At 42.2% G+C, this 21530-nt stretch overlaps 1 protein-coding gene across 3 annotated transcripts in view; it reads left to right on the forward strand.

The window, feature by feature from the left end:
• The window catches only part of PDE7B (phosphodiesterase 7B), a 175225-nt gene that overhangs the window by 80224 nt on the left and 73471 nt on the right, over nt 1-21530 (forward strand). The window contains exon 1 of one of the 3 annotated variants that reach the window (XM_014263432.2): nt 7085-7409. The exons of the other annotated variants lie outside the window; for them this stretch is intronic. Coding sequence (XP_014118907.2) covers nt 7172-7409 — 238 coding nt within the window. The 5' untranslated portion in view covers nt 7085-7171. Of the gene's footprint in view, nt 1-7084; nt 7410-21530 lie in introns of those variants that run through there. 3 annotated transcript variants of the gene reach the window in all.

Raw genomic sequence — 21530 nt, forward strand, 5'->3', positions numbered from 1 at the left:
AACCTGAGCAGAAGTGTTGGAATGGTACTCAGGTATCGTAGATATTTAATCTGAAAAATTTAATGGCCTAGCTATTCAACATGACCAAAGCATCAAGATTATTTAGTCAGAGATGGTAATAAGTCCGCAACCAGAATGGCATTGGGCAAAACGCAATTTGGTTGTATTATTTTACCCTTGCATTGCAAATAGGAATAAATTTGGGAGGGTCTGCACCTATGCAATCCCAATGCTCGTTATAAGATCTAAATGGGATTATACAAAGAGCTAAATCCACCATTAATTAGTAAAGTCAGAAAGATAAAGACTGAAGAATAATCAGGAGTAGAGACTCTTCCATATTAATAATCAATAATTAACAATTGATAATTAATCATTAATAGTTAATAATTAATAAGTTAACAAAGTTAAGAAACATGTATTAATTTTATTTAAAATAGTGCTTCTTTTCCTAGTCAAATCTAGTTAATCTCCATTTTAATAGTGAAAAGGAAAAACTAAGCTATCAGATCTTGTGATATCTAATTTTAAAAAGAGGGAACAAGCACTATTATTAGTCTGTATTTATCCTTATATTTATGCTCTGCTTATTCTAACGGTATTAAGTTTTCTTTGACAAAAAAATTAAACTAGGTATCATTTAGTGCAGATTTCTTAGCTACTCACTTTTATAATTTCAAAAGACGGAAAAAGACATAATCATAGCCACAAATCTTTCCTGTATATTATAAGGGGCAAGGATACCACAGGCCATGCAGCTACCCATGCCATCTCATTAAGGTAAGAGGTGACAGAAAAAACATTTCAAATGTGGCACATCTCTCATCTTTCAAACTGCAGCAATCATTTTTAGATACATAGGTCCCAATCAAGAAAATATCTATGCACATGCTCAGCTTTAAAGATGACAACAATCCCTTTGAATTCATTGAGACCATAGAGTTACTTATTATTAGTTATATATTTAAGGGATAAGCGTCTCTCACATAGTTCCTTTTTCTACTCAGCCTTTTTCCACTTATTCCCTAAAGGGAATACCGTGGGATGCAGAGGTTTTTCTTTTTATAGGGATGTTCCATAAAGATGATTAGTAGCATGTCCACTGTCCCAAATAACAGGTTATTATTTTCTACCTACCCAATTTCTACCAACATTTTCAAGCTGATGCAGTGTTCTTTACCTCCCACTCCATTACCCTAGTCCATCTTTAAGCATCTGTTACAATGATCACTCTGTAAACTCAGGCAATGAGTTTTTTCTAAATCCCTTGACTTTGCCTTGGATCAGGTAAATTTTGTTAGTGTGTAAGAATTAAGGGAGGGAATAAACTAACAGAGTCCATCAGATACATTGTGCAACACAATTAAATATCGTGCTGGCAATTCCATTTTCAATTCCCTTTCAGCTTATCATTATTATTTTCTTATTATGGTTTCTTAAGGTGAGATTAATCTATTCTGTTACTTTCTATTTACTTTAAAGCCACATAGAATTTTGCTGTTTACTGTGGAAGATTTGAATCATCACATTCAGTATGCTGAACTTTTAATTTTCCCGAGTGAGCAAAGGAAATATTACACAACCTCACTGTTCCAAATTAGTTATGGACTTCTGTTTATTTCTTTACTGCAAGCATTTTTGCTTAGTTAATAGTACAATTTGTTAATCTTAAAAATTCATTCTTTCACTTGCACTGATTGAAAAAGGCATTTTTTTCCTTGCTGTACAGAACTCAAGCAATTCTTATTCCTCCATTTCCAGAACCTTTTCCCAAGGAATCTGATTAACTGATGAAAACAACCAATAGTTTATGAATCCATAGAACACTACTGCCTGTCTTCCACATTTTCCTGTAGGTGAGGCTCTCAAGGTGCGATGCTGCGCAAAGATCAGGCAATATTAATTAATTAATTAATTGTACCATCCTCTTAGCAGTTCAGCTTACTGCTCTGGACAGTGGGTTGGTAGCAGGCAAAAAAAACCCTCTTCTACTGTGTACCTTTAGTATGCATCAAAGAAAAGTTAGTGAATTGCTGAGAATTTGTAGTAAAAATATTAAAATAATTTCAGGGTTGGGAAAAATGTTCGGAGATAGAACTTAGAGAATTTTATATGTCCACTTAAGAGCAAAGACATAGCAACTGTCCTCAAATAAATATAATTGTTTTCATATTTAATGAAGTAATGGCAATGATAGCAATAACTAAGAGTAATTGTTCTTACTAGTAAGAATGACATAAAAATAACAGACATCTGGAATGAGACAAATGTGGGGCAAAGAATAAGAAAATTATACTGTGATTTTTAAAGTGATGAAAGAAACCTTCCAGGAGGTTATTAGAAAAAATTCTGCATAAATATGCCTGCTTATGTTTCTTCTGTCATATTCTTCAACTTTCTTAGGCACTCTGTCCATTTTAAAAGTTACTCATTTGCATTCTTGTTTTCCCTGTTGCTTTGATTACTCTGTCCTGTAAATGTGCACCATTTTTTAAAATTTTTTTATTTTGTTACTTTCTTTGTAGGGACTATGCCCCAGCACTTGCAGTCTTCTCTTCTACATTAAACTCACCCTGTCTGAAACCTCCTAAAATTTGATTCTGGTGATGGTGTCATCTCCTGGTTCTGACCCTAGGCAACGGCCTCACCTGTGGTCTCTGCGTGACTACGGTCCCTGGGACAGAGACAAAGGCATACTTTTCATAAGCAACTACTGATGATTTCACAAATAAGAGCCATCTAAAGACACATGCTTTACACTTTCTAAAAATCAGTATCTGATAGTCTTTGAAACTGGTCTCTACATTTAAACTTCTTAATGTTTGTGAATCACTTAAAAAACTGGCAGTATGTTTCCAATTTTTTTTTAATAATATACTGTAAAAACAGACTATATAAAATCTTTTTAGGTGTCTGTTTGGAAATGCAAGTTCTGACACAAGGCAGCGGTGTGGGTTAGCTGAAATAATAGGAAAAGTTTCCAAAAGTAATGACTCTGCCATGCTAATAATTTATGAGACATTTTTTCAAAATCAGCTATCAGATGGAAGTGGGAAGAATAATAGAATATAACTTCTGCTTTACAATGGCCTGTTAATACAGAAAGGCAAAGGCGCCTGTACTCTAAGGAAGCTGTCAGCAAAGCTGCAGGCTGGAGGTTCCAGTATCACTTACAGTACTGGCAAGGAGACCACTGCTGGGGAATGAAGCTTGAGGAAGGAAGCAAAAGGAAAAGGCTGTGGCGGGGGCAGAAGAAGAGAATCAAGGATCTTTCTTCACCATTCTTTTTTTACAGCTTTTGTGTGTCTGGACTGATTTGTTGTGGGAGAGCTGCTGGAGACAGTATATTTGGCAAAAGACAGGGTAGCTCAAAGCCAAAAGGATGGTGCTACTGACAGTTTAAACTATGGCTTTTCTCTCTTTTTTTCTTTTTTTTTCTTCCCCCCTCCCTCCTTTTTCTTTGAAGGAAGGAAAAGCAAAAAGGGGAAGAAAGGAATTGCAATGAAAACCAGAGCAGTGGGTTAACAAGAACCCTGCAGGCTTCAGTAGACTGGAAAGATACACGAGGCACTTCCTCTACCATCTGGCATGCAATTCTGCGGCTGCTGCTCTTAGTACATAACTTCAGAGTGAATAAGCAAACAAGTAAAACTTTTTAAGAGACACCAGCTATTAATCTTTCAGCTTACTCTCTTCCCTTTTCTCACATCACAGTATTCCTTTCCTCAAGTCTTTTCCAGTTCTCATGTCTACCTGTGAAACTATGCACTGCCTTGTCATGTTTTCAGATGACTCCATTTGCCTTTTTTTTGGCATTGGTTCTCAGAATGAATGAGGGACAGAGTTAATACATTTATATTTCTCTTGTAATCACTTAAGCTTCTTTAAGTCGGAGTGAGAGAGAAATGCAGTTGGTAGAAATAAAGCCATCTATCTCTGCTAAAGCGTTTCCTTCAAATATGGCTGGAAGTGTGAATACAAAAGAGAAATTTTAGGTGAGTTGAGCTTGCTGAAGGACCATTCAAAATGCAGTTACAAATGGCTGGGTACATTGCTGTGTAGGAGTATGTTTTATTTCTGATGGATTTTCTTAACTGAAAAGCATGATGTTAAGGTCACATCTTCAAGTTGGATAAATCATCACAGCACAGCTGAAGACAGAGAAGCAGAGAACTTGCAAAATCTGAGCATTTTGTCAATTAGAGATCTCTGAGAGTGATGTAGAGATTGGTGCTAGAACTCCTTATATTCAAGTATAGATCTCCCAGGCTTTCCTGTGAGCAGTTTATGTGGCACCATTCTTATAATGAAAAAGTCAAAAAAGAAAGTCAGTTACAGCAAAATCTTGAATGAATTAAGGATAAGTAATCACTGAATTGGAGTACAACTGTGAAGCATTAGTTTATTAAGAATAAGATGAATTACTTTACAGACATACCTATTAATGCCAAGCAACAATTTTAACATACTTTTTTTCATTCACAACTGCTGATCCTTAAACTGTCCAGAAATCAGAAAGAAAACAAAAACTCCAGGCTATCTAAAAACAGTTGTTTTCATTTGACAGTAATCTTACAAGAGAAAAAGTACATTTCATTAGGTTTACTACATAGCTTCTTGAAATACTGATACTATAACAATAGATGTATTTCAGTTTGGTTTTGGACTGGCCTCCTCCTTTGCACCTGTAGAACTGTAAGTGAAAACAAATACAACAATTAATCCTGATCCTATCCAAAAAACAGGTACCTACCCAAGTGACCCAGCCACAAATGATACAAAGACTTTCACAGTTTTAAGGACACAAGAAGGTAGTATAGGTTTAGAAATCTTTTATTGCTGCTATCAAGAGGGCTGTCTAAGTTCTGTTAAGCACTTAAATATTCAGGTATTAATCTAAAAATTAGTCTGGACATCTGTGAATACATTGCCTTCCACAATGTCTGGTACCTTTTATCACAGAATCATTATGGTTGGGAAAGATCTCCATGACCATTGCATCCAACCTTTGGCAGTACATCACTTTGTCAGCTAAACCTTAGCGCTAAGTGCCACTTTCAGTTACTTCTTGATCACTTTTTGCATCCAGTGAAGCTGGAAATGGCACAAGGATAGCCTTTCTTTCAGAGTGCTCTGGCACTTCTGCTCTTTGCCTCAGTGGGGACCACAAAGCACAGAGGTAAACAAAGAGGAAAAACAGTAACTGAAAAAAAGCTACTGCAACTCCTTGTTGCACAAAGCCAAAATGAAGTAGTTGGGGTGTAAGGTTTAAACCATGCAGTAGACAGCGTCCTCAAAGTCTTCTGGATTTCAGTTGCCTAGTTTATCCCATTTTGATAGGAACAGTGCTTTAAAGAGTAATTGCACGAGACACATGAATATGAAACACCTAAAATATCACAGTAAGCTAGATGAAAATAAAACAAATTAAATTTGCCTTTCTAGAAAATGATAACCACAGATTGTACAAATGTGTCAATGCTTGAGCTACTGTACTGCACATCATCTATTTCTTTGTTCTTAACTCCTTTGTTCAATGAGTCAGGATATCCTGATACAAAAGAGTGCAAAATATCAGCACAAAAACAATACTACACTACTTTGGAAGTGCTTCGTAATTTTCAAGGCAAAGCTACCAAGTGTAGAGGGCTAATAGTATGGCACTACAGTCTGAATCAAAACTTTAGCAAACCATTAGAGCTGGCACTTTGAGGTTGAGACATCAAGATAAGCGGGGCAGAAATCCTGTAACAGGGAAACAGCATGATGTTAATATGAGGAGGAAAGACTTGTGCACTCTGTTTTCTACATGTAAGGGTGTTAAGTTTCAGTCTATTCTCTTGGCTTCTCTTCCTGTGTGAAGGGAGATCCTGCTTGTTTGGAGGTTTACTTTTCCATCTGGAGAGAAGGCAGAACACTGAATGTAACCCAGAGAAGACAAACGTATTAACTATGCACGCTAGAAAATGTTATAAAGCCCACTAAAATCCCATTAAATAAGTCTTCTGCAATTTTACTGAAAACTAAGTGCTGATGCAAGAGTTCAACCTCCGCCCTCCGCTGTACGCTCCGTAATCTAAGGGACAGACCAGTACCACGAGCAGGCTAAAGGGCATATATTGTATAAAGGCAATATAAATGTTTTGAAAATCGCATGGCCCCTCCGGCGCCAGGATGCCAGGGAAGGGCCGGGCGCTGCTATGGGGTCTGGCCGAAGGCAGCCCACAAGTCCGGGGAAGCTCTCGCTGACAGCTGCGCAGCCCCAGCACGCCACCTCTACTGCTGCATGAGACAGAGCACTCTGCCGGGCGGCTTTGAATTGTTTTTAAAGATTAGCGATGAATAATTGCCTCCTCATCGTAGTCCGGGAGCGACCGCTGCCACCAGGCTCTGTCCTAACGTGAACCCGTTCAGGTGCAGCTTTACAGCCCAAGTGACCGCGGGCTCGGGGCAGACCCCACGCCCTTTCCTAAACCCTAAACCCGTCCTTTCAGCAGCTCCCTGCTTTCTGACCCCTCAGGCGCCGGCACCTCCGCTGCCCCTCTGCGTGCCGGGTCGGGCTGGCGTCCGAGAGCGGGGCAGGCGGGGGCACCGCACGCCGCCAGCGCGCTCCTGCTCCGCTCCCGGCTCTCGCCGCGTCCCGTGAATCACCGCCCTTCCTCCCGCCCAAGGGCAGCCGAGGTGACGGCGGGCTTTGACTAAGAGGCCAAAACCCCCACCGGCTCCGCAGCCAGCTGGGCGAGGAGGAAGGCGGGGCGGAGGGGGCTCCCCCATGGCATCTCGGCAGGGATAAAGTCAAAGTGCCTCGGCCGTGGCGCTTAGCGGGGTGTGAGCTGCGGCCGCCCCGGGTGCCGCCCGCAGCAGCGGCCCGAGCCCCCGCCCCCGGGTCCCGGCGCCGCGCCGGCATGAGCGGCGGCCCCGCGCCTGCCCGGCAGCCGCTTGGCCCCGGCTGCAGGCGCCTGGCGGCGGGCTGAGGGCGCGCAGCGGCGGGAGCCGAGCGCGGCCGCCGGGGCCCGGAGCTCCTTCCCTCCGCGGGGCCGGGGCCGAGCGCGCCCCTGGTGAGGGACGGCGGCGGTGGGCAGCCGGGCGCCCTCGCCCCGCTCTGGATGCCCATCGCGGCTGCTCGGGCCGGGGGGTGGCTGCGGCCCCCCGGCACGGGGCGCGAGCCAGGATGCCGGTACTGGAGCGCTTCTTCCCCGCGGCAGAGCCGGGCAGGCGAAGGAGGACGGGGGAAGAGCCGATGCCCTTTCCCATGGGCAGCCTGCCCGGTTATCAGCAGGGGACCCTGGCCTGGGACTTGCCCGAGATGATCAAGATGGTAAAGCTCGTTTGGAAATCCAAGGGGGAGCTCCGCGGGGCGAAGCACAGAGGCGTTTTGGAGAGCGAGGATGCCCTGGGCGGTCCGGCAGGTAGGTTTCCCTCGCCTTGCTGCTCGGGGAAGCTGCGGAGCAAACGCCGCTGGGGGCCGGGGGTGGCGGGGAGCCGCGGTCGGAGCCGGACCGTCCCGGCGTGGGGCAGAGCCGCCGGGGCCGCGGAGCTGAGAAAGAGCCCCTGCTTTGGGCAGCGCTCCGCCGGGACACGCGCACCGGGGGCTGTGCCGCGCCGAAGCCACGTCAGTTTGCCGATGGCGCTGCCCCGGCCGGTCTGGTGCGTGGTGTTTGTACCCGGGGTGATACAAGCGCGGCTGAAAACCAGAGCGAGTAGCTCCGCGGCTCCGGGGCTGACCTCCGCCGGGGCAGCCGGGCTCAGTGCCGGCGCCGAGAGCTCTCCCGGCCCGCCCGGAGCTCCGCAGTGGCGGCCCCGCGGTGAAGGTGACGGAGAAGCGGCGCCCCGGGGCCGCCGGGCAGCCCGGCCGCTGCAGGAGCTTTCCCGGCGGTGTTCGCCGTGCCCTTCCGAGAGCATGGCCTCTCCTCTTCCACCGGCAAACCTCTCCCCGACCTTTGCGTGCGCTGGGCTCCCTTCACACGACCGGCCCGCGCTTCCCTTGTGCGAAGCGGAGCGACTCCCTTACGGCTTGGGTTTTGATAACCACCACTATTAAAAACTTGAAAAACTCTGCCCTCTGCCACTATTTTCTCTTTAAATGTGGTATATTACTGGGTAAAGAGCGCTTGCTTTTTCATTAACTGTATAAATCTTGTCTGTTTTTTTCCGATCTCACTAACACATGGCACATCATCACATGCTTTACCGAAGTCCAGGTTAGACCTGCGATATTTTCATTAGGTAGAGATGAGTTTTCAGGTTAGCATGGTACTTCTAATCACTTGATTCTGCGTCTTAACCTGTGCTCCGCATTGTTTATGGTTCAAAACCTCTTGCCTTCTGTTGAAGTCAGGGTGATAGGCCTGTAGTTGTTTCAGTACCAGTTGGTAATTTTTTATTCTCCTGTAATTGCACTGCAGTGTTTTAGTAGACTTAATAGAACTGTGTGGCTTGTTTCTTCAGAACTCTGGATTATCATGTCATTGTGATTTGGTCATTAAATTCTTCCAATGCATTCAGTCTTCAAATATTGCGCCTCCACCTTCCTTTGGTGTACCTGTTATTGATACCTATAATTTGCAGTATTTTGTACCAGAATAATTTAATTTCTTAGGTAGAATCACCTCTTTGTAGATATTTTGAAGTGCTTGTTGTGTGTATGTATGTATTCTCCGTAATTGTATATATAAACTTGGATATTAAATAGGTATCGGTCGATCACTTTTTGAATGCCTGCTGAGGTTGACTGGTTGGTCATTGTATGTCTTTTATTTAAAATGTGTGCAGTTTAATAAAGAAATGAGCGGTCCACTTCTGTTTTGAAAAAGGGGAGGTAGGTCTCGGGCTCTGGAGGAGGTGTGCAGTCACCCTACTCTTGGGAATCACTTCAGTTTAAAAGAATAATAAGTAAGAGTGATCTGGATAATGAAAGAGGAGGTCATACTGCTCTTTGAGACTTGGAGCAAATCAGCTGGGAAGGTACTGTAGCCAACCAGGGAGATTGAGGCTTGTGTGGTGAATGCTGAGTGTTCAGATATGGACCCTAATTAAGCAACCTAAGAAATGCTGCTTTGCTTACACTTTATGTGTGAGTAATGGTGGTTTTTCAGAGTGCTTGTGTTGTATCTGGTGAAATTACTTTCATTAGGTAACAAATGAGATTCACCTTCAGATTCCTGCAGGCAACTAAAAATGAATGTGAATGTATAGAGACAGATTACTTCACTAGCAGGATGTGAGTAACTTACATTTACTCAAGTGGCCATTACTCGTATCCTGTGAGGGGACAGTCCTCTTCATGGTACCAGATCCTATTTTGTAAGCTCAGCTGACTTGCACCAGGACAAATCAGGGCAGAAGATGACTCTTAACTCTCAACACTTTAAATACGAATCATCAGACAGTTTGAGTGAACCAGACCTGGGTTGCTGGTTTTTCCTCCTCAGCAACAGTCATCCTAGTAGTTTTCCCTCTTGTGGTTTCATTTTAGTCACTTTAAGTACATTGGAGTATGTGGGAAAACCAGTAAATGCTGAAATCTAGTGTACTTAAATAAGTGCAGAGTCAAAGAACGCAGAAATGGGAAGAGATAATAATTCAGAATGCTCAGTAGTTTGAGGTACTCAGGTTTGTGTTTGTGTGGTTTTTTACATGTTTGATTCCTAAAAAAAAAAAAAAAACAGAGCAAAACTTAATAATTTGAATCTTATAAAAAAGCCAGTAGTTAGTCAGGAATCAGATTTTCTTCAGGTGAAGTTAAAGCAAATAACTTCTGCTTGAGGTACTGCTGGCTAGGCAAATAAAGGTTGATTGTTCAGTAGTAGGGTTCACAGCACTTTCCACATCAAGGGCTTTTTCATTTGAATTTTTAAGTATTCATGTGATAACTCATGTTCTGTTATCACATCCTCATGAAACTACTTTGCTTACAGTAGAAGAGGAAATAGATACGAATTCTGGAAGGAAACTGTCAGTATTTCTGGCTTGCTTGATCATATTAATACAGATTTAGCTAAGCAAATTTCTTTGCCTTGTCCGAGGGGTCTGGAGACTGGGCTTCGGGCTGGCTTTCTAGAAAAGTCACAACCCTCTTAACCATAGATAGTGTGGAGGAGGAAGAGCTATATCTGCACATGATGTCAGTTCTGTGGATGGCAATGTCTTGGGGACCCGTTTAGCAGTAATTTACACCACATTCCCCTTTCCTGAGGTAGGAGTAGAGAGAAAACTATGTATGTGTCCTGGGCTCTCATATGTAAGAGCTATATCTGGGTCCTTCATCTTGTTCACTACTGAGAATAAACTACTTAATCTCCCTGCAAAAAAAGGGTTTGCAGTACATCGTGCAGCATGTAGTTGGGATGAATGAAAAACTCGGATTTCAGTGATTGCCTGCCTGGGGTTTCTAATGATGAATTATTTCACTTCCAAAGCAGTAAAACTCTCATCTTGAGCTTTCTCTTGTTGCACTGCTTTTTAATGTTAGTATCAATTAAGACTACAGACCTTTCTCCTGCTCCTGGCCTGCTGTTGCTTAGTAACTCTTCCCCCCCCCCCCATTTCAATCCCTGACCAAATCAGCACAAAAGTGAGATTCGTTGAAGACTCTCTCTGGCTGTGCCAGAAGCCATTTCTGTGGAAAATGGGTATAATTCAAAGTCATTCCATACTGTGTTTCAAATAGATTATTTGTAAGCCAATGCCTTTTACTTGAATAAAATAACAGCATGGGTTGATATTATTACAGTTTAATTATTCAAATAATTCTGATCTGAAACTGTGTTGATCTCTAGGAGGGAACTGTGATCTGTTTACGACCCTAACTTTCTTATCACCCTCTCCTAGAGTTCAGCAGTAGCTTTGCATATCTAACAAACCTGATCAGGGAACAGGTACAGGTTTGCATCCAAAAGTCTTCATTACGAGCGTTAGCAATCTCTTAAGCTTCCAGTGATCATCCCAGATAACTCCAGAGAGACTTTCTCTGCTGAGTCTTGCACATGTGCAGACATGCAAGACTTTGAGAGAAGGTGCAGTGCTACTAAGAATTACTGAGGGCTGTTGAGATGCTATGGGTTTTTTGAAATAACTCTGAACGTATTTTTCCACTTACCTCTTTCTGTTGGTGGATGTTTTCTCAGAAATGTAGGTTCTGATTCATGTGTGCCTCATGCTTGTTGTTAGCTGGTGAGTCCCTTTGTCATGACTAGGAAAAACAAGCAAGTACCACACATCACTCCTGTTACAGCTGGGAAAATCTCCACCAGTTATTGCTGTGTCTGTTTACCTCTCCTCAGTCCACTGTCTCCTTTACAGTTCTGTAGTCTATTCAAACTTCTTGCTTGCTCTTTCAAACCTTAGAGCTGTCTGCTGAGCAATCTTGTGATACACCTGTTGGAGAGGTCGGAGCCAAATCATGTGTGTTTCCTAAGTGGTTGCTTGAAGGTCTTCCTTAAAGTTATTCACAAGACTCCCAAAGACTTAGTTCTTACAGGAAACATTCCTTCTTTAGTATTTCTATTTTAGTATTTTCTATTTTAGTATTTAGTATTTCTTTAGTATTTAAAAAATTTTAGCATGTTTTGCAATAGCTTTGCTGCGCATGTTAAAATAAACTTCATGCTTCCACTTCCTAGCATTGCTTATAGAATCACGGAATTATTTGAGTTGGAAGAGACCTTTAAAGACCATCTAGTTTCAACCCCCTAGGCATGGACAGGGACACCTTCCACTAGACCAGGTTTCTCAAAGTTCCATTCCACCTGGCCTTGAAGACTTCCAGGAACTGGCATCCACAGCTTCTCTGAACAACCTGTTAGGGTGTGTATTTGCTGAATTGTGTTTCATTGCGACACCTTGAAACTCATGCTTGTGTTTGTAGTTCTACTGCAATAACTAATCAAAAAATCTTAACATTTAAAGCTGAAAATTACTGGGAACCAAATGGGGGTTTTGCTAACAGCTTAAAAGCTCATAATTTTGAGCTTTTTGGTGCTGAGCATGTAGGTGCCACAAATTTGGATCCTAGTAATAAATAAAATGTGGGAAGTATCAAATGGCATTAACTTAGCATCTGACCAGTCTCTTGTGTTATTGTTTAGATTGAAATTAGCTTCTTTTATGTCCTGCTGACAGACGCACAGCAGGCAGGAAGACAGCTTCCTATATATTTCTGAGATTAGGTTTTCTTCTTCTTTCTACCCCCCCAAGTTTTATGCTGAGACTTGTTAAATCCATTACACTTAGAAGGACAAAGAATGTGTATTTGATAGGATCAAGACTACCTGTGGCAACTTTGATTGCTCATTGACTGTTGTGTTTAAAATCCTGCCCCTAGAAACAAGAAATACGCTCTTCTATATTTCGTGAACAGCTGGTTAAGTCAGTGGAACTGTGTGTGATGGTCTCATTAAGAACAGTGAAATTAGACAGTGTGCAGTACTACTCTGTAGTGTGTGTATGTAGACCAAGAAAGAAAATTCAAACCACATCTATGGGTAATGCTGTTCAAACACAACCCTTCAGTTTACTGGCTGAACATATGTTACTAATACATAAGATTTGGGGCTAATTTTTTTTCGAAAAGACCATACTAATTAGAGAATTGGCTTCAAAGAAATAATTTTGAGATATTAAATCATGGTCACCATTCAAATTCTGGTCTTTGTTTAATACCTACTTCTTTACTTCAAAGTAAAATGTAGTGTAAAATGACAAACTGATATTAGAAGTCTTTCATTTTGAATGTGTTAAAATGAGCTTATGTGAGTTTGTTTGTCAATTGAAGTCATATTTATTTTTGGGAGTGAAAATTTTCTACTTAACCACTGTGCTTAACCACTCTCTTCTACTTCATTTTTCAGTAAATTTTGTTGGGATTTTGGGGTATTCAGAGTTAAATTTGAAGTGACTTTTAAGATGACTGAGTTCAACTACTGCTGTGTCCACCTAAATAGGAGCTAGACCAGGGTAAACAGCAGAGAAGAAATAATGTGAAAGTCTCACTGATTTCTAAATGGTCTTTCAGTTCAGCCTGGCTGGCACATTTTTTGTTTGCATTATTGTGAATGTTGGAAAACAAAATTTATTTGCAGAAATATTTGGAGAAGCTCTTTGAGCAGCTGTTCAGCTCTGTACAGCCACAAAAGAGACAAAAAGATTACAATATTATAGAGCTAAGATTTCAGGATAAAGTTAGGAGATAAAATGTAATTGCCCGGGTTAGATGTTGGCCAGCATGAAGAAGGGAATGGGGCTGGTGTGCTAGAAAAGTGACAGAGGTTTATTGGTCTGTCAGCTCAGAGACAAATGAGCAGTCTGCTGAAAACTGTAAATACAAATAGAGCAAATTCCAGTGAGCTGTGTAATGGTGGCCAGATCCATTGCTTTCAGTGAAGCTGTTCTAAATATTAGGAGCCAAAGATGTGGCTTTTATATATAAAAATATTGTTTCTAAAGGAAAAGCTGGAAAAGCTACTACACTGTAATGCAAACAGATCTGGGGGGTAGGAGGGTTCTGGGGGCATGGGGGGGGGGGTGTTTGCTTCATTAGGGTTAAAGCTGATAATTTTCTTTTATCTTTGCTAAATTGACTTTAAAGCTCTCTGTACTCTATGAAGAATTAAACTGCTAAGTGGCTACTGATAGAAAGCAGCGGTGGTGTTAGCCACGCCTGCCTAGTGGTGGTGGTTTTCTGTATTGCTTAAATGTGACAGAAATGTTTAAAGTGCATTGTAGGAGGCTTGATACTGCCTTCCAACTTACAAAGTAGCAAGTGCATTGTATGCAATGTGTTTGCTGTTTCAGCGCTTCTTCATAACAAACTTCATTTCTGATCTGTTGTACTTGAAAGAGTTTGCTTGGAGACACACATCCCAGACAGCTTTCTGTAGTCTTGCTCTAGGAAGTGTGAGTCTGGATTTCCATCCAGGCAACAAAGAAAAAGGGTGTCCGTGTCACCGTTTTCTCCACCCTGACCTGTTCACACCCCCTCCCCAGAGATGTGCATTCAGAATATGCTAAATCATGTTACTTACTATAATAAGTCACGTGCTGCCCCACCACTGCCACGTTTCCAAGGGGCATCTTTACAAATGGGCAAACTTGTCTGAATCGGAGTTGGAGTCCTGCAGGAACTCCCTGGTGTCACCTTCTTTGAAAAAAGTCAGTGGACCTCAGGCTGATGATTCACAGCAATTATTCGTCTGGTTCTGGCCATAATTCTATAAAACTTTCTAGTTCTGTCTTCTTTTTGTCTGGACTAAAAAGTGAAACACTCTTGAGATATCCAGCTTAAAACATGCTTTGACATTTGTTATGAACTTTTTGTAAGTCATCCTAACCTTGTTCAAAAAGAGCATTCAGCCTGCTAAATTATGTGATAAATTAAGTACCTGACTCTGACCCATGGGGTAGATTTACAAATGCAAGACAAAAATGTCTTTTTTGTCAAAAATATATCTTAATTCTTTTTTCCTCAGCTTGCAACATGCAATTTCTTCTGTCACTGTTACGGCTACAAACTCTCTGTGTGAGAGAAGGAATTCCTTCTTGCTCACCTCCTGGATAAAGCAATCTTTTGGCTTATCTGTAGACTGCCAGCTGTGGTTTTCCCTGAAGAAGTTGAACATAGTATGGTCTAAGGTGTTTACAAAGAGAGAGGTCCAACACAAGGATGGACTCAAGAGTATTGCTGTCAGATCTGCCCCTTACTAGTAGCAATAGAGAGGCAAACCCCATCCATTGCTCTTTAAATAGAATATCCTGAAATTCAGGTATCTTTCAAATTTCCCTCAGAAAATAAAACTTTGCCACTGATCTTTGCCAGTTTATTTATAATCTCTGGGAATGCAACATGGTGGGATTGCTCCCCAGTCCCAGGAACCGAAGACCTATTTGAAATTGAATTTGAAGCGAGGGACAGTCTTTCTATGGATGTGGATGGGCTTTGTTCTAAACCAGGATGTTCAGTGTTACTTTTAGGTAAAACCCTGTGGAAGGTGTACTCTTGAGTGTCTCTTTATACACATGAGACCATTTGGAGAAATTGCTGTATACTTCCCCTGCTCTGATCCCTTTTGAAGGGGAAGTGTGCATAACTCCGCTTCCTGTGGGAGAGTGTGAAATCCTTTCATCTGAAGCCAGCTCTGGCTTTTGTGGAGGTAATGCCCTTCAAATATTGCTATCTCAGTGTTCTCCTGATATCCCTGACATAAGGTAAGGACAAAGTATTAACTCAAAGGCCTACTTAAAAGATGCTCTGTGCAGGTGCAGTTAGAAGTGAAGCATTATCCTGGAGGGTTTTTGGAATGCACTGTGCTGTGGCAGGCATTGCTTCTTTCCTGCTGCTTAAGCAGCGCCTTGAGATTGAATGCTTTGTTTTCAGCTGCTGGAATTACAGATCAGACAGAAGAATAACTCTAAACTAAGTACTACACAACAGTGTTTGAACACCGCTTTTGAAAGTTAAATCATAAAGTAGGTTCATCAAGTAGAAGGAATTAGTTTTAAGCTTGCTGGAACTATGTTCCACAGTAGTCAAAACCTAGTGTGTCTACACAGATGTGCTAGGTGAATACTCAGTTAAAAAATCATACAGAATAATTGGAAAATGCAGGTGCAGAACATTTCTTAAGCCATCAAAATTTTGGCAGGTGCCAAAAACACCTTCCATACACAGTTCACTGTCCTGTTTTTAATAGCTGTTGGCTAAGTTCTTCCCTGAGTAATAAGAAATGCTTCTGTGAGTGAGCTTCCCGTTAGTTAAGGTTATCAGCAGCTAGTTGCAGCGGGGGTGTTGGGGGTGGGTGGTATTTCTGCATGTTACCTGGGTTATCAGGAGGCTGTGTTCACTGAAGAACCCAGGTCCTTATCCAAGTAGCTGTGTTCCAAACTTTGCTTATCCAAACATCTTCCAAACAATTCATGTGTACAAAACTTAAACTGGAAATCTTGTAATTACCGTCTTTCATGGAAGATTTCTTATTTCCTGCTTCCAGCCTGAGTGGATATACTGCGGGAACAGCTGCTTTCACAGTAATTGGGCAATTGCATTTCTAATTCCAAGTGGAACTGAGAGAATAAAGGGGTGAGAGAGACTGGTCTTCTGTGAAATGCCAGAAAAAGCTACTTGATCCAGCGTGGGGTTTGCATGCAAGTTTGTCTCATTAAAAGAAGTGGGGAGAGAAAACGAATTCTGCACTCCCTGCTTGCAGATTATTTTAGTGATACAGATTATGTTCAGGCACACTAACAGCGAGAAACAGAAAACCGTGTGCAAGAGATTCTGAACTTCGTAGGTGCTGCACAGCTATTGCACTTGATTTCTGTTCTTCCTAGAAGCACTAGTGCATGTGCATTTTATGTTCTCATTTGGGAACTAAAGCTAGCTGAATAAATTAGTACTGGTAATACCTCAGAACTGAACTCAGTTCTGTGTGTTTAACAGTCTGTGTGTTGCTTTCCATGACCACTGGAAAAGACACTAAGAAAAGAATTTACTGCACAGCTGAGAACTACCTCCCTAAAATGGCAGAGGTTGCAAGGCTTTTAGGTGAGACACTGTCAGCATATACTTCCAATCAAGGTCAGTTTGAACATCCTGCTTAGAGTCAGCAAACTGAGAGTTCTCAAGAAAGCAGAGCAGCAAGAAGCAGAACACACTTTGAGGAGACAAGCAGTGGGTAGGAGTTGGAGGGAGAGATGATAATTTCTTCAATGCTGTTTAGTCCACTAGCATGTCCCAAGTTTAATCACAGATTCCCGCCTTGTCAATTCAATCCTTGAGTAGGCAACAATCACTGCTGCGTATAAGTGGTGACATAGCTTTTTGCCCATCTTCTTTCTGTCAAGTTGTCCTGCCCTCTAACTGGAAACCATAATTGCAGATGTGGGTAAGGGCATGGTGACACAGATGAAATGGGCTTGGTGCAGTCCTGCATTGACTCTCAGAGACTTTATTTTTTAAGGAGCATGTTATGAAGTATGATTTATCCATTTTTCTAGCTTCATGCATTTCAGCCAAAGTGATGAAAATACCAAGGATAGCAACTGAAGTTACAGCAGCGTGGAGTACTAGTTAACTTAACCATTGTAAAAGTGAAAGGGATAGGAGGACTTGTGAGACGAGTGCAGATAACATACTACATATAAGATGATGTGCAGCAAATTATAAGTAGCTTAAGACAGAAGTGTGCCTGAAGACCCTATTTTGCCTGGGGAGAAAATAAGGGTGGTAAGTATGGGATTTTCCTGTCAGAACTGGGCTGGGAGGTGTTCACTGAGTGGTCTGTGTGGCTTACACACTTAGAAATGTATGAGCCTTTAAAAGATTTCGCAGATCATCAGTAGAACCAGAATGCTCAGATCTTTTAGGTCTGAAGTTCTGCTTCAAGATAGGAGCCTGACTTAAGTGTCAAGGAAGCTACCTGACTTGTGCCAAATAATGCTTAAGCTACCTACAGCATACTGTTCTGGTTTTCTAAGATGCAATCTGTAAAATGTGATCATCTACTGAAATCTCATAGCTGTTAAATCATAATTACATTAAAGAGATGGAATTCAGAGTAAAGTTATAACCCCTAACCAGGCAGACTCAGCAAGCCTATTTAATTTCCCTGTGGAATAGTAATGGAATAGATTTTCCCTTCCCCCATTTCCAGCCATGCACATCATTAAGTGCCTACTAAGTAGCTGGCAAAACAGAGTAAAAGTTAAACTAACTTTGCTAATAGTGAGCTGGAATTCTCATAATGAAAATGCAAGGTACCTTATTTAAATGTTGGCCCCTTGACAGAATCTGCACCACAAGCCTCACAAGACTGTCACTAATCTTTTTGTAGGTGCCCTGTAGCCAAAAATGTGCTGATGTCTGGCTTTGCACAGACTGGAGACCAGGGAGATTATATGTTTTGAATAGGATCAAATGACTAGAAGGGGAAAGCACTCTATACTTAGCTGTCTTGTCATACAGACAGAAAAACTTTTTGCATGTGACCTTGTTAACAGCATGAGTTAAGAGCAACACTATGAATTAGAGGCAGAACTACTGAAGCTTAGATTGTCATTGAGAATCCATGTTTTTCTGGTCATCTGCTTAATTTTTTCCCCCTGTTCTCCTATTTAGACTTCAATTTTCATGTTGACTATAGATCACATGGAGAGATGAGGGTGAGAAAAATTGCCAGGCCAGTTCTCCCTCATTTTAGAAAAGCAGAGCAACACTTCAATACAGGATTTCTTTTACACCATCACTGTCAAGTCCTTGATTCCTCTTAACAGTCATGTGTTCTTCCTTCGTAGTGTTCTCCCTTCAAAGTCTGTCCTAGTGTACTCCTCAATTGCCATGCCTTTGAGCATCTTTCCAAATTATTATGACCAGACTGACTACCTCACTGCAAATTAATTCTCTTCTGTTGCAATCACATCTCTGTCTTCAACTTAACTGGTTCCCACACCTGCAGTCTTAATTGCCTCTTCTCTATTTTAGATAGTCTTTGAAACCTTCCCCTCCTGTAGCCTCCATCTCTGCACAGTTCATTTTCACTGATGCTTCTTTCAACAGAAAATTGGCATTCCCTGTCCCTTGCACTCCTTCTTCCTCCTTGTTACAGGCAGAGTTTTATTTACTGCTTCTTTCGTTTAATGAAGGATAGCACATGGTAGATAAGGCTGTGTCCTGTTCGAGTCTACAGACAGTTGATGTTCCTACAAATACAGCTTGCTATGTCACTGTATGAATGACTTGTGAAATGCCTCATAAATACTTGTTCCCTGGCTCAAGTCAATAGAACTCCTGTTTTTCCCCAGGTAGCATCCCACACTTTATTTTAATTAGGGTAGATGAAGCTACTGGGACAACTCTCGGGGTGCAAAGGCAGGCGTGTTACTGACCAGCAACTACTTAAATTATGTGTCTCAGCCAGGAGGTATAAATTGAGTGCCCTGCAGGAGCTTTTCTTCTACCTTTGTCCAGAAGGAGAGAGTAGATACCAAAATTTAATTTTCTATGAAAACCTCATTGTGCACTGGGTCACAAGCATTGCAATCACCAAAACCCTATGGCTTGTAGGAGTCAGCAGCTTTCCCAAGTGAGCTGGTAAGGTGCTGCCAGTAGAAACTTGTTTGGCTTTAATACCGTTGCTCAAAAGTTCTGCTCCTGTTCCCAAACCCATCTTTTTATCAAGAGAAGAGCCTCAGCCTCTTCTGAGTGAGCACAAGCAGGGCACGCAGCAGCAAAACTTTGTCCCAAATTTCTCTTATAGTTAAAAGTTTGGTAAAGTAACACAGAACCATCACAGCCACAAACAGGGGCAAAAGTGGAAGGAGCAGAGATTAAATAAAATAAAGTAGCATAAAAATATGAATGCCAGCCAGATGGCTTGGGTGGAGAGCACAGCTAATCCATGGCATATCAGAACAGTTGGGTGACTGTTTTAAAATCTCTTTAAAGAGGGAAACCGGTGATTGAACTGGACTGGACAAGGATAGAGCAAAAATAAGCTGCACTGAAATGAGGAAAGAACAACTTCTTAGACATCCCTTGTGTAGCGCTATGCACTACAAATTTGCACTACAAATCATAGAATGGTTTGGGTTGGAAGAGACCTCAGAGTTCATGTAGTTTCAACCACACCACCATGGGCAGGGACACCTTCCACTAGACCTGGTTTCTCAAAGCTCCATCCAACCTGGCCTCAAACATTTCCAGGAATGGGGCATCCGCAGCTTCTCTAGCAACCTGTTCTTAAGTCTTACCACTCTCATAGTTAAGAATTTCTTTCTTATATCTAATCTAAACCTATTGCCCCTATCCAGGTGCAAAACCTTGCACTTGGTCTTGTTGAACTTAATGGGGATTGCACAGGCCCACTTCTCATTCCCTCTGGATGGCATCCCTTCCTTCCGGTGTACAGAACACACCACAGAGCTTGGTGTTGGCAAACTTGCTGAGGGTGCACTCAGTCCCACTGTCCATGTTGCCAACAAAAGTGTGGAATAGTGCTGGTTGCTAAGCCAACCCCTGAGGAATGCCACTTATCACTTGGACATTGAGCAATTGACTGCAGCTCTTGAGTGCAACCATCCTGCCAGTTCTTTATCCAGTCCATAGCCCATCTGTGAAATCCATGTTTAGAGACAGGGATATTGTGTGTGACAGCATCAACTGCTTTGCACAAGTCCAGGTAGATGACATCAGTAGCTCTTCCCTTATACACCAACATGTTAATTCCATTGTAGAAAGCCACCAATTTGTCAGGCATGATTTGTCCTTACTGGAGCTGTGTTTGCTGTCACAAATCACCTCCTTAGTTTCCAGGCAGCATTCATTGTAGTTTCCAGGAGGATCTGCTCCATGATCTTGCTGGTCACTGGGATGACACTGACTAACCTACTGACATGTAGTTCCCAAGGTCTTCCTTGTATCCCTTTTTAAAAATGGGGATTTTGCTTCCCCTTTTCCTGTTGGTGGGAACTTCACTGAAATGCCACAGCTATTCAAATGTGATGAAGAGTGGCTTAGCTACTTCATCTGTCAGTTCCCAAAAAATCTAAGTAGCCCGTGTAATACTTTCTTTAAGGCTTGATAGGGGTGCTAGTAGAAGGTGGCCTGTGAACAGGAAACACTAATTCACAAAATAGGTGGCATTCAGTCCCCTTTGGAGATGGGAGTACTCACTCTTTGAAGGGGAAGGGAAATGGAACAATTAAAACTGTTTTCTCTGTTACTTCTCTTCCTTTGTTATCAAATGGAAAATCTGCTAACAGATGTTACAATGGAACCATGGAAAATCTGGGCCAATATTTAATTTTTCTGTCTCTGTTTACAAGATGTTTCTACAAACAAGTAAACATGGGGGAAATAATGAAAAAAAATCCAAAAGCAAAAGCAGATGGCTGCCAGCTCCCATTGCCTCCAGTAGTGTGTCTTCCTGCTTGCTTTGAGTGGGAAACCACGCCTGAACGCTTGACCAGCTGAGCGAGGTAGTAAGTCAAGCTGGTGGATCCTTGCGTTGTGACTTTCCCAAATCACCTGTGACAGGCTCTGAAAGTGGAACCTGCAGACTGTTACCAGAGGAGATGGCCTTCAAGGAGCTGTCTCCACCGCTTGAAAAGGAGAGGTGGGAGGAGGATGGGTGACCACTGCCTTGGGTTTTCTGTACGAGTCTGTTATAAGATGCAGAGTGGAGGAAGGAACTGACTTTCTTCTATTTCCTTTTTAGCTACTGAAGGCATGAACCAATTTACAGGAAAGCTGCCAGGCTTTTTTGTTGTTGGTGGTGGGGGGGAGGTGTGAAGAACAAAGACTCTGTGTGTAACTTAATGCTTTCTTGGGGAAGTCAGCTAGCATTTAGAGCTCTTCCGTGCCACGGTGCAACAGATCAGAAATAAGCTTGGAGTGTCAGCCGTCAAAATACACATAGAAACCATTTCAGGAAGCGTGAATTATGCATGAGGCACTTACAAGCTGCTCGGGGCTGCTGTGTTGACATGTCACAGGTGATCTGTACATGGGATCAGTGGTGGCCTGGTGGTTCCTTCTTGCT

Source organism: Pseudopodoces humilis, chromosome 3 (assembly GCF_049639895.1).
Source record: "Pseudopodoces humilis isolate 2021_Gansu_Grassland_sample_001 chromosome 3, ASM4963989v1, whole genome shotgun sequence".
Lineage (NCBI taxonomy): Eukaryota > Metazoa > Chordata > Aves > Passeriformes > Paridae > Pseudopodoces > Pseudopodoces humilis.